Genomic DNA, 13,884 nt, shown 5'->3' with positions numbered 1-13,884 from the left:
ACAAGATGAGACAGATAAAGAAGTGGCATAAAACACGTCTTAGAAAGTCGGAGAACGTTATACATGTAAACAAACTACGGTGAGTTCAAGGACCGTCAAAATTAATGGGACAAAACGGTGCTCGCCAAAAACTCGAATCAGTGAAGCATGTTTAATATACAGTGTGCTTTATAACAATTATGGAGGTTTGTGTCATGTTTGTCCTCCTACAGAAACCATATTAAAACAAAAAATATCTGTTTCCATTTTTCATACATTTTTGAAAAAGCTCCAGAGAGCCTTTCGGACAGCGCTAACGAGCCGCGGGTTGCTGACCCCCGACCTAGAGAGACGTGCAGTGATTTCTCCAGATTCTCTGAACCTTTTGATGATATTACGGACTGTAGATTGTTAAATCCCTCATTTCCTTGCAATAGCTGGTTGAGAAATGTTGTTCTTAAACTGTTGGACATTTTGCTCACGCATTTGTTGACAAAGTGGTGACCCTAGCCCCGTCCTTGTTTGTGAATGACCAAGCACTTAATGAAAGCTGCTTTTATTCCCAATCATGGTTACTTTTCGCAAGTAAGATTTAACATTAACGTACTATTTGTTGTATTTTGTGAAAAGAATATTACCACAGATTTGAGAAGGAGCAAAGATCTTCAATATTTGTATGTGAACATCACAAAGAAATCTTCTGGGGGAGGATGACCCCCCTACAGGGGTTTGGTTTACAAACTTTCACCCCCACCTAAAACAAAATTCACCAGCCACCACTGATTATGATGCATTCTCTTTTTAGGCAAAGTATAAGACACTACTTTCTTAACAGTATAATTGTAATCAGGAATAAGTCTTCAAGTAACAATCTTCAAACACTAACATTGTTGGGTAAAACCGAATTTGGTTTTATTCTGAATCCAGTGAAACAGATTGGTGATTTTAGCTGATATAAAGACTTTCAGGTGTTTGTATAGGTTTATGTTTAAGTATTTGGCAGACGCTTTTATCCAAAGCGACATACATAAAAAATACATATAAAACAATCACTGTAAACATGATCATTTAAGGGAAGAATGTAATACAAAATATCAATACAAAGTGTCAAAACAGAATAAACTCTCTGTTGCTGCAGCAACAGAGATACAGTCTATAGGTCCCTAAGATATAGATATCTAATGTATTCATATTTTGTTTATGTAGGATATACGCATGTATATATAACCTAATCATATTGTTTCTTCAATTTAAAAATAGCTGACCTTTTTTCCCCCCTTCTCTGGGATTATATCCCCAGTTTTGATCTCGGACGTCTGGTCATTTGTAGCATATAAGAATATTCTATTACTGTTAAGCAAACTATGAATAATAAAAACACGTCAAAACATGTGTCCTTTATCATAGCTACACGTATGACAAAAAAACGTGAGGTAAGATGAATTAAATGCGCTCACAGTTCATTGCTCCTGTCAAATGAATTGCCCTGAGTGGAGCGGATCACCACTCCAAGATGGCGGCCCCACGTCTCGTCAGCGCCAGTAGGCAGTAGCGCTCCATGCTCTGTCTACTTATAACATGTCTATTGTCTATAGTTGTCCCAACTGTTATTTCTCTGTCGTTTCTACTCACTCCAATTCTTGTTTTGTTTGTACTCTACAGCAGCTCCAGGTGGTTCCTCTGTTCGGCGACATGCAGATCGAGTTGTCCCGGTACATCAAGACCAGTGCACACTTCGAAGAGAACAAGTCCAGGTGAGAGGGGGAACACCTTGTTTATTCTAGAACCCTGATCTCAAGACTTGACTATTGTGTGAATGTCCAAACATTCACACATAGAAGATTCTACACCAAAACATCTATTTATTATTGTTATTATTGTGTGAATATCCAAGTTTTTGACCATTCCACCTTCAAAACATTCCTATTATTTGGGACAGCTACCATTTTCATACAAATTCCCGGAATTCCAACATACCCATTTAAAATCTGTCACTACGTCAACATTTTTCAACCGTTTAGAAAATTTTCAAAACCAACCCATTCATCGATAAGAATTGTTGTATTACCTATATTTTTAAAAATTCAATTTTTTTCTGAAATTTCCATTCAAACGAATTGACATATTCATAGTTCTACATTGCCAAAAATTCTCAAAATATTGCACTCATTTTACCCAATTTAGACCTTTCAACCATCAACCCACATTGTTGTTCACATATGTTGAACGCAAAACATGTTGTCCTTTTCCCAAAATTACCTAATTAATTTTCCCTCCTTTGAAAATAAATGGGCAAAATACAAAACTCTCCATACCCCACATTTCTCAGCGATTTGAACCTTTCCAACATCCACACTCTCCACTCATCGTTGATAATCAAACTTCAAGTTAAACAAAAATTCCAGGAATTTCCACAATTCTCAGTTTTCCAAAGCCCCATTTTCACCTCTCCCTGGAAAGTTTTCACAGTCCCCATTATTCAACCATTTTTGACCATTGCACCTTCAAAACGTTCTTCTTAATTGGGAGATTTTCCTTTTTCTAAAAATTCCTGGTTTTTCCGAAATTTCAGGAATACCTGAAATTACCAAATTTCCAGGAAATTCCCATTCAATTGAATGGACCTATTCATAGTTCTACAATGACCAAAATGTTCGCCATTTTTACCCTATTCCGACCTTTCAACAATTCACCCACACTGTTCGTCGCATATGTTGAACACAAAACATGTTGTCCCTTTTTCATAAAAAATTCCCGGTTTTCCCGAAACTCCAGGAATCCCAAAATTTAAATTTGTACTGTTAGGTCAACATTTTTCAACCGTTTTAAAAAATTCCAACACCAACCCATTCATATCATCTAGGATAATTGTTGTGATACATATATTTTCAGAAATTCCCGTTTATCCTAAAATTTCCAGGAAATTCCTATTCAAATTAATGTAGTTCTACATTTCCCAAAATGTTGCGCCATTTACTCGATTCTGACCTTTCAACCATCAACACACACTACTCTTCACATATGTTGAACACAAAACATGGTGTCCTTCTGCCAAAATTCCAGTTTTTCCGGAATTTCCTGTAATTTTCTCCCCATTGAAAAAGAATGGGCATTACACAAACCTCTCCATATCCCACATTTCTCAACCGATTTGAAACGTTCCACCCTCCACACACTCCAATCACTTTGGACAGTCAAATTACCATACTTCCAAGTTCCAAAAAATTCCAGGAATTCCCAGAATTCGCGATTTTCCAAAGCCCTATTTTCTTCTCTCTCTGGAAAGTTTTCACAGTCCACATTTTTCAACCGTTTATGACCATTCCACCTTTAAAACGTTCCTCTTAATTGGGACACCAAAACTACCATTTTTATTTCTGTACCAATTACCGGTTTTCCTGAAATTCCAAAGTACCCATTTAAATTCGAACTGTTACTACGTCAACATTTTTCAACCGTTTTAAAAAATCCAACACCAACCCCTGCATATCATCTAGGAAAATTGTGGTATTACCTATATATATATTTCTAAATTCCTGTTTTCCCTAAGTTCACAAATTTCCAGGGAATTTCCATTCAAATGAATAGACGTGTTCATAGTTCTACAATACCCAAAATTTTCGCCATTTTTACCTGATTCTGACCTTTCAACCATCAACACATACTACTCTTCACATCTGTTAAACACAAAACATGTTGTTCCTTTCGCAAAATTCCAGTTTTTCCGGAATTTCCGGCAATTTTCTCCACATTGAAAAAGAATGGGCATTACACAAACCTCTCCATATCCCACATTTCTCAACCGATTTGAACCGTTCCACCCTCCACACACTCCAATCACTTTGGACAGTCCAAGTTCCAAAAAGTTCCAGGAATTTCCAGTATTCCCGATTTTCCAAAGCCCTATTTTCATCTCTCCCTGGAAAGTTTTCACAGTCCACATTTTTCAACAGTTTTTGATCTTTGCACATTCAAAACATTCCTATTAATTGAGACAACTGACATTTTCATACAAATTCACGGTTTTCCCGAAATTCCAGGAATTCTTTTACTTCAATATTTTTCAACCGTTTTTAAAAATTCCAATACCAACCCATTCATATCATCTAGGATAATTGTTGTACTACCTATATTTTCAAAAATTCCCTTTTTTCCTGAAATTTACAGGAAATTCCCATTCTAATGAATGGACGTAGTCATAGTTCTGCATTTCCCAAAATGTTGCTGCATTTTTACCCGATTCTGACCTTTCAGCCATCAACACACACCACTCTTCTTTACACACATTCCAAGTAAAAAAAAAATTCCAGGAATTTCCAGAATTCCCGGTTTTCCAAAGCCCTATTTTCATCTCCCCCTGGAAAGTTTTTACAGTCCACATTTTTCAGCCGTTTATGACCACTCCACCTCTTAATTGGGACAACAAAACTACCATTTTCATTTTTGTACGATTTCCCGGTTTTCCCGAAATTCCAGGAATTCCAAAAATAACCATTTAAATTCGAACTGTTACTACGTCAACATTTTCAACCGTTTTTAAAAAATTCCAACACAAACCCCTACAAATCATCTACGAAAATTGTTGTATTACCTATATATTTTTTTAAATTCTTGTTTTCCCTAAATTCCCAAATTTCCAGGGAACTCCCATTCAAATGAATGGACGTATTCATAGTTCTACAATACCCCAAATTTTTCGCCAATTTTCCTGATTCCGACCTTTCAACCATTCACCCACACTGTTCTTCACATAGATTGAATGCAAAACGCGTATTCCCTTTCCCCAAATTCCCAGTTTTCCCAAAATTTCTGGAATTCCAAGATACCCATTTAAATTCAAACTGTTACTACGTCAATATTTTTCAACTGCTTTGAAAAATTCCAACACCAACCCCTACATATCGTTTAGGAAAATTGTTGTATTACCTTTATATTTTTCCAAATTCCTGTTGTCCCTAAATTCCCAAATTTTCAGCGTCTCACCCACACTGTTCTTCACATAGGTTGAATGCAAAATAATGATGTCCCTTTCCCCAGATTCCGGTTTTCCTGGAATTCCCGGTAATTTTCTTTCCATCGACAATGAATGGAAAATATACAAAACTCTCCATACTGCACATTTCTCAAGCGATTTGAACCGTTCTAGCATCCACCCACTCCACTCACCCTGGACATTCAAGCCAGCATATTCCCCGATTACCCGGAATTACCAGGAATTCGCCCCCATCAACAATGAATGGGCACTATACAAACCTCGCCATATTGAACCATTACTACCAGAACTTGTAGTTACTGACTGACTTTGTCATCTCCAGGTGGACGTGCACGTCCATATCAAGCAGCCCTCAGTATAACATCTGCGAGCAGATGATCCAGATCCGAGAGGACCACATGCGCTTCATCTCAGAGCTTGCTCGCTACAGCAACAGCGAGGTTGGTGCCGAGGAACATTTAACGTCCGGGTGCCGACATGACTGTTCTTGCCGTGCAGGTGGTGACGGGGTCTGGGCGTCAGGAGGCCCAGAAGACTGACATGGAGTACAGGAAGCTGTTTGACCTGGCGTTGCAGGGCATGCAGCTCCTCTCGCAGTGGAGCGCTCACGTCATGGAAGTGGTGAGCGTAACCATCATTGCTCACCAAAAAAAAATCTGTCATGCTCACAAACTGATGACATCTATTAAACAAGACAAGAAACAAGGAATTATACAGAGACATAATTAAATTTGGCTCAATTGAGGAGAAACGTTTGGGCTGTACTCTTGTACAGTCTCCACCACGCTCTGACGAAAGATTGTACGCCTCCTCTTTTATTTGGACTTTCCCTAATTACATGGCAACAGCTGTTTCTAAGGGAGGGGGGTCGTAAATTGCCATCACCTTTGATTACAAACGGTCGTAAAACAGTTCAAACAAAAGGTTGTAAACGGTTCAAAGAAGAGGTCGTAAAACAGTTTAAAGAAGAGGTGCCTACAAGGGAGTCAGGCCCTGCTTCCTCTCCGTTTTGTAGATCGGGTTAAGACAATATCTTTCTATGATTACAATATATCAAAGAAACCAACGCCTCCATGTCGCTTCCCATCGTACACAGTGGAATTTTAAAAGCTTTCTGCTTGGTAGGACCATAAACAGCTTTTGTCCTCTCGCCTGGAACTCATGGCAACATAGTTTTGTGATAAATTAGATACAATTATTCTGACATCTACCATGTCGTGATTTTGCAATGTGGCGAGGGCTGAAAACTGTATCACGATATCAGTGTTGTGTATTCATGTTTTTATGACTTCTGGGAAATGAGCAGGAAAAACTGTAAACATCATTATTTCAAATGTAACCTTCAAGGCGGAAAGGAAAGGAAATGTCAACACAAAAATGGAAAACACTCAAAGAATGTCAACAAAATAGTCAAATCACATTGAACACTTAACCCTTGTGTAATGTTCATATTGTTGTTACTCACCCAGTGTTTGTGGGTCAGATGGACCCGTTGCATTTTGTGGCTTTTTTGTGATGTGACTAGTTTGTTGACATTTCTGTCTGCCTTGATTATAATCCCAGGAAGTTACATTTCTAGTAAAATATATTTTTCTCCTGCTCCTCATTTTCCAAAAGTCCCCAAAAAATTTCAATAATTATCAAATCGACCGATCTAATAATATTTAAACAATTACTGCAAAACAACAATTCCTCTCCGTAGTTAAATAAGAATAACATGGCAAATTAATGTTACACAGCCGTTATTTCCTGCCACTAAACCTGCAGAAAATAGTTATTCTTAGGTTTCACTGTTTACATTTTCACACTTTGCCCTATTTTCTTACATAATCCTTATTTTGACGATCTTAAATGTTCAATGTGATTTGACTATTTTGTTGACATAGTTGGAGTGTTTTCCACGCTTGTGTTGACATTTCCTTTCTGCCTTGATTACAATCACAGGAAACTACATTTCAAGTACAATATATTTTTATCCTGCTCATTATTTTCCACAAGTCATAACAAGTATCCTTATTATCGATACGAAACACTGATATCGCGATACAGTTTTCAGCCGTATCGCCCAGCCTCCTATGGGCGAACCTGCTCAGTGTCCGCCCTGAGATCGGTAGGTCGTAAATTCAAACCCCGGCCGAGTCATACCAAAGACTATAAAAATGGGACCTATTACCTCCCTGCTTGGCACTCAGCATCAAGTGTTGGAATTGGGGGTTAAATCACCAAAAATGATTCCCGGGCTCGGCCACCGCTGCTACTCACTGCTCCCCTCACCTCCCAGGGGTTGATCAAGGGTGATGGATCAAATGGAGGGAATAATTTTGCATCATCTAGTGCAGGGGTGCCCATTACGTCGGTCGCGAGCTACCAGTCGACCGCGGGGCGTGTGTCAGTCGATCTCCAGCCAGGCTTTTAAAAAAAATAGACCTAAAAATTAGTGATCATCAATCTTCACCAAGACGTCACTTAAATGACATTCACGGTACCGGAGGGTCTTGTGAGATGACGCTGGCTGCTGCAAGATCATTATTATGAAAATATGACCGAGAGGAAGGCGAGAAACACTTTTTATTTCAACAGACTCTCGCGCCGTACCTTCCGTCAAAACTCTAAAGGCCGACTGCACATTTCCTATCTTCACAATAAAAGCCCTGCTTCATGCTGCCTGCGCTTACTAAATACAGAGTCTCGGAAAACTGGCGTGCACAAGCGATCCCTCAGAAAGCTGGCGTGCACAAGTGCTTTCCGAGACTCTTATTTTGTTAGCGCAGGCAGCATGAAGCAGGGCTTTTATTGTGAAGATAGGAAATGTGCAGTCGGCCTTTAGAGTTTTGACGGAAGGGACGGCGCGAAAGTCTGTTGAAATAAAAAGTGTTTCTCGCCTTCCTCTCTGTCATTTTTTCATAATAATGAACTGGCAGCAGCCAGCGTCATCTCACAAGACCCTCGGGTGCCGTGAATGTCAATCAAGCAAGCTACGGAATTTGCCTCCAATGTTTTTCTTGTAAAGTGTATGGAAGCTGGATGAATTAGATGCCAAAAACAACCACTTTCATGTGGTATTGTACAGAAAGGACAACTTTTTTTCTCCTCCATTTGAAAATGTGGGCGTTATCATCATTACTGTCTGATTCCAATCAATGCAAGTCATCAGAATCAGGTAATACACCAAATTATATTCTTGTCTTTGTGAAAGAAAGACATCTATATGTGTTACACATGCTTGTATTATCATTAAACACATTTAACTTGTTTACAAAAATGTATAAATATAAATGATATATATAAATGAGGTAGATCCCCTCGAGTTGGTCAATTGAAAAGTAGCTCGCCTGCAGAAAAAGTGTGGGCACCCCTGATCTAGTGTGTGTGTGACAGTCATAGGTACTTTAACTTTAAAATTGAACCGTCTTTCTCAACAGTACTCCTGGAAACTAGTGCACCCCACAGACAAGTACTCCAACAAGGAGTGTCCCGACAACGCGGAGGAGTACGAGCGTGCCACTCGATACAACTACACAACCGAGGAGAAGTTTGCCCTGGTGGAGGTCAGCCAGTCAGTACTCTCGCACGCTCCCCCCCACCCCGCGAGCTTTTTCCATCTGACTCCTGGGTGCCGCCTCTGGTCAGGTGATCGCCATGATCAAGGGGCTGCAGGTGCTGATGGGCCGCATGGAGAGCGTCTTCAACCACGCCATCCGCCACACCATCTACTCGGCGCTGCAGGACTTCTCCCAGGTGACGCTGCGCGACCCGCTGCGCCAGGCCATCAAGAAGAAGAAGAACGTGGTCCAGAGGTGCGTCGGGGAAGCGTTGCCTGGCCGTGGCAGACTGTGCAGCTGTGCGTGTCCTCCCTTCCCACAGTGTCCTCCAGGCCATCAGGAAGACGGTGTGCGATTGGGAGACGGGCCGAGAGCCGCACAACGACCCGGCCCTCCGCGGGGAGAAGGACCCCAAGGGCGGATTTGACATCAAGGTTCCCAGACGGGCTGTAGGACCCTCCAGCACTCAGGTGTCACGCTCTTTCCTGATGTTTGCATTAGTGTTGGGCGATATAGCCTTTTTTTAATATCTCGATATTTTTAGGCCATATCCCGATATACAATATATATCTGGATATTTTGCCTTAGCCTTGAATGAACACTTGATGCATATAATATCATTAATATATGCTCATTTTAAAGTTTTATGCAGAGAGGGAAATCACAACTAAGTCAATTGACCAAAACTGGATTTATTAAACAGTTATTAGCAGGTGACTTTTCAAATGATGCTACATATTAGCAGTTATGCTACTTTTGGTAGCAACAGTTGTCCCCCACACTTGACAAATTAAAGTTGTCTATTCGACATATTCCCGATTGAAGCCAAACCACCGCCAGACGATGGACCCCCTTGCTGTTTTTCTTGGGAATTAATTATTCCTTCATTTTAGCATCACAGCTAACCTTACCCATGCTGCTACCTCTCTGCTCCGCGAGGGCGTACACGTATGTGACGTAGGATGTGACAGTATGTTACGTATAGATAGATAGATAGTACTTTATTGATTCCTTCAGGAGAGTTCCTTCAGGAAAATTAAAATTCCAGCAGCAGTGTACAGAGTTGAGATCAATTTAAAGAAAAAAAAGTAAAAAGTAAATAATGGGGGTTTAAAAGGAAACAAAATAGACAAATATAACAAAAAGAATAAAAACAATGGTAATAACAATATAACAGTAAAATAAGAATATAACAAGACAAAGTAGGCAGTAGTGACCATGTTATGAAAATGTATTGCACTGTTAATGTTTTGCATCCCCTATCATCCTAATACCCCCCGTCCCCCGTCCCAGAGAGGAGATGTACAGTCTAATGATGTGTGGGACAAAGGAGTTCTTGAGTCTATTAGTCCTGCACTTGGGATGAAGCAGTCTAGCACTGAACAGGCTCCTCTGGCTACTGATAACACTATGCAGAGGGTGACTGGCATCATCCAGGATGCTCACTAGTTTTAGCAAGTATGTAAGAAGGTGCGCTTGTTTTATGTCTCCGTGAGAATGAGAGACAAGAAAGAGCCTGTAGTGTAATGCCCGCGGCTAATAGCAACTGCGTGAGAACGTATTCTCGAATATCACGATTTAGTCATTTTCTATATCGCACAGAGACAAACCCGCGATATATCGAGTATATCGATATATTGCCCAGCCCTAGTTTGCATACAACATGATGCGTCACAATTTCCACTTTCTCTATTAAACGCATTTGAAAAGGAGTAAGAAGAAGCAGAGCTTATTTCAATCAATCAATCAATCAATGTTTACTTATATAGCCCTAAATCACTAGTGTCTCAAAGGGCTGCACAAACCACCACGACATCCTCGGTAGGAAAACTCACACCCAGTGGGACATTGGTGACAATAATGACCCAGTGGGACGTCGGTGACAATGATGACTATGAGAACCTTAGAGAGGAGGAAAGCAATGGATGTCGAGCGGGTCTAACATGATACTGTGAAAGTTCAATCCACAATGGATACAACACAGTCGCGAGAGTCCAGTCCAAAGAGGATCCAAGACACAGCAGCGAGAGTCCCGTTCACAGCGGAGCCAGCAGGAAACCATCCCAAGCGTAGGCGGACCAGCAGCGCAGAGATGTCCCCAGCCGATACACAGGCGAGCAGTACATGGCCACCGGATCGGACCGGACCCCCTCCACACGGGAGAGTGGGACATAGAAGAAAAAGAAAAGAAACGGCAGATCAACTGGTCTAAAAAGGGAGTCTATTTAAAGGCTAGAGTATACAAATGAGTTTTAAGGTGAGACTTAAATGCTTCTACTGAGGTGGCATCGCGAACTGTTACCGGGAGGGCATTCCAGAGTACTGGAGCCCGAACGGAAAATGCTCTATAGCCCGCAGACTTTTTTTGGGCTTTGGGAATCACTAATAAGCCGGAGTCCTTTGAACGCAGATTTCTTGCCGGGACATATGGTACAATACAATCGGCAAGATAAGATGGAGCTAGACCGTGTAGTATTTTATACGTAAGTAGTAAAACCTTAAAGTCACATCTTAAGTGCACAGGAAGCCAGTGCAGGTGAGCCAGTACAGGCGTAATGTGATCAAACTTTCTTGTTCTTGTCAAAAGTCTAGCAGCCGCATTTTGTACCAACTGTAATCTTTTAATGCTAGACATGGGGAGACCCGAAAATAATACGTTACAGTAGTCGAGGCGAGACGTAACAAAAGCATGGATAATGATCTCAGCGTCTTTAGTGGACAGAATGGAGCGAATTTTAGCGATATTACGGAGATGAAAGAAGGCCGTTTTAGTAACGCTTTTAATGTGTGCCTCAAAGGAGAGAGTTGGGTCGAAGATAACACCCAGATTCTTTACCGTGTCGCCTTGTTTAATTGTTTGGTTGTCAAATGTTAGAGTTGTATTATTAAATAGAGTTCGGTGTCTAGCAGGACCGATAATCAGCATTTCCGTTTTTTTGGCGTTGAGTTGCAAAAAGTTAGCGGACATCCATTGTTTAATTTCATTAAGACACGCCTCCAGCTGACTACAATCCGGCGTGTTGGTCAGCTTTAGGGGCATGTAGAGTTGGGTGTCATCAGCATAACAGTGAAAGCTAATACCGTATTTGCGTATGATGTCACCTAGCGGCAGCATGTAGATGCTGAAGAGTGCAGGGCCAAGGACCGAACCCTGGGGAACTCCACACGTTACCTTAACGTAGTCCGAGGTCACATTGTTATGGGAGACACACTGCATCCTATCAGTAAGATAAGAGTTAAACCAAGACAGGGCTAAGTCTGACATACCAATTCGTGTTTTGATACGTTCTAATAAAATATTATGATCGACGGTATCGAAAGCAGCGCTAAGATCGAGGAGCAGCAACATAGATGACGCATCAGAATCCATCGTTAGCAATAGATCATTAGTCATTTTCCTTTACATTCAGGCATGTGATTTTTCCGTCTGTTGTCGGAAATCCGTCTTTTTTATCTCTGAAAATAATTTATTTTAAATTCAGTTTTTCTTTATTTCCCAAAAACAATGTGTACTAAAATCTTGATCCGTCTCTTTCCCAGACCTGCCAACAACTACGGTTTTCCCGTAATAAGTACAGTTTTTAATATTCCAGTGGAAAATCAAATCAACTTTATTTATATAGCACATTAAAAATGTACCACAGGGTAGCCAAAGTGCTGTACAATGGGCAGGTTAAAAACGAGAACCGAGCAAACACAACACGACACAACATAAACAGAACATGATAAAGAATAAATAAATAAAACAAAAGAAGTAAAACATAAAAACATGTTCACAGTAGGTGTTTAATGGGGCGCCATTGCAGGATGGATATCACTCAGTGTTATAGGCCATGGAATTAAAGTATGTTTTTCAAGAGAGATTTAAAAACAGGAAGAGAGGAGGCTTGTCTAACACTCAGCGGTAGGTCGTTCCAGAGCTTGGGAGCAGCAGCGGCAAATGCTCTGTCACCTCTAAGCTTCAGCCTTGTGTTAGGGACCGTCAGTAGCAGCTGATCTTAGGGATAAACTAAACTACCGGTTTCCAATAAAAATTAACATAAAAATCAAAGCTACATAGTAGAGATGCGCGGATAGGCAATTATTTCATCCGCAACCGCATCACAAAAGTCGTCGTCCACCCGCCAATCCACCCGAACCAACATTTTATCAAAACCACACCAGCCCGCCACCCGCCCGTTGTTATATATCTAATATAGATGATGCAAGGCATTAGTGAGGTTAGAAAGCTTTTGACTGTTGAAGAAAGGAGACTGATCCAATGCAGCAGAGACATTCAATGTGTGATAATATTATTTATCATTATTATAATATTAGTGTAATTTCCATTAAGAAAGTGTTGACTATTGTTGCGTTTTTCGTGTGTGGGTAACAAACTTTAACTATGTATATATATTTCCGAATTGGTTCAACCCCCACCCGCCCGAATCCATTTAAAATCTATTTTTTTCGTCATGTCACCCGCCTGACCCGCGGTTTATCAGCGGACTCCACGGTTGTGTCCGCAAACCGCTTATCTCTACTACATAGCTTTTCTACTTTTGCTACTTCTGAAACAAGCGGTGATTTTTGCTCTACATGAAGAGAGAGAGAAATGACTCTCTCTCTCGTGTGTGTGTGTGTGTGTGTGTGTGTGTGTGTGTGTGTGTGTGTGTGTGTGTGTGTGTGTGTGTAAATGGGTTGTACTTGTATAGCGCTTTTCTACCCCTTTTTAAGGAGCCCAAAGTGCTTTGACAGTATTTCCACATTTACACATTCACACACTGATGGCGGGAGCTGCCATGCAAGGCACTCACCAGGACCCATCAGGAGCAAGGGTGAAGTGTCTTGCCCAAGGACACAACGGACGTGACTAGGGTGGTACAAGGTGGGGATTGAACCAGTAACCCTCAGATTGCTGACACAGCCACTCTACCAACTTCGCCACGCCGTCCCCATGTGTGTGTGTATATATATATATATATATATATATATATATATATATGGCGTACACCCTGGACAAGTCGCCACCTCATATCGTAGGGCCAACACAGATAGACAGACAACATTCACACACTAGGGACCATTTAGTGTTGCCAATCAACCTATCCCCAGATGCATGTCGTTGGATATCTCCAACCATCCATTTTCTACCGCTTATCCCCTTTTAGGGTTGCGGGGGGCGCTGGCGCCTATCTCAGCTACAATCGGGTGGAAGGCGGTGTACACCCTGGACAAGTCGCCACCTCATCGCAGGGCCAACACAGATAGACATTAATATATATTAGTTTTTTTGGAAAATCATAAATTGATTTAGAATCAGGATAAAAAATATTGCGATTCGGATGTGAATCATTTTCTTTGTGCACCCCTACTCAATGCTATTGTGTG

At 40.9% G+C, this 13,884-nt stretch overlaps 1 protein-coding gene across 2 annotated transcripts in view; it reads left to right on the top strand.

Annotated features, from left to right (window-relative positions):
• cyfip1 (cytoplasmic FMR1 interacting protein 1) overlaps positions 1 to 13,884 on the top strand; it is a 102,358-nt gene that overhangs the window by 41,347 nt on the left and 47,127 nt on the right. For both annotated transcript variants that reach the window (XM_061887895.1, XM_061887894.1), the window contains exons 10-15: positions 1,642 to 1,733; positions 5,295 to 5,412; positions 5,471 to 5,593; positions 8,395 to 8,520; positions 8,603 to 8,769; positions 8,837 to 8,984. In XM_061887895.1, the coding sequence (XP_061743879.1) occupies positions 1,642 to 1,733; positions 5,295 to 5,412; positions 5,471 to 5,593; positions 8,395 to 8,520; positions 8,603 to 8,769; positions 8,837 to 8,984 (774 nt within the window). The remainder of the gene's footprint in view (positions 1 to 1,641; positions 1,734 to 5,294; positions 5,413 to 5,470; positions 5,594 to 8,394; positions 8,521 to 8,602; positions 8,770 to 8,836; positions 8,985 to 13,884) is intronic.

The sequence above is a fragment of the Nerophis ophidion genome, linkage group LG26 (genome assembly GCF_033978795.1).
Source record: "Nerophis ophidion isolate RoL-2023_Sa linkage group LG26, RoL_Noph_v1.0, whole genome shotgun sequence".
NCBI classification, from domain to species: Eukaryota; Metazoa; Chordata; class Actinopteri; order Syngnathiformes; family Syngnathidae; genus Nerophis; species Nerophis ophidion.
Note: the sequence above shows the minus strand (reverse complement) of the source record. Positions and strands in the feature narration are given on the sequence as shown.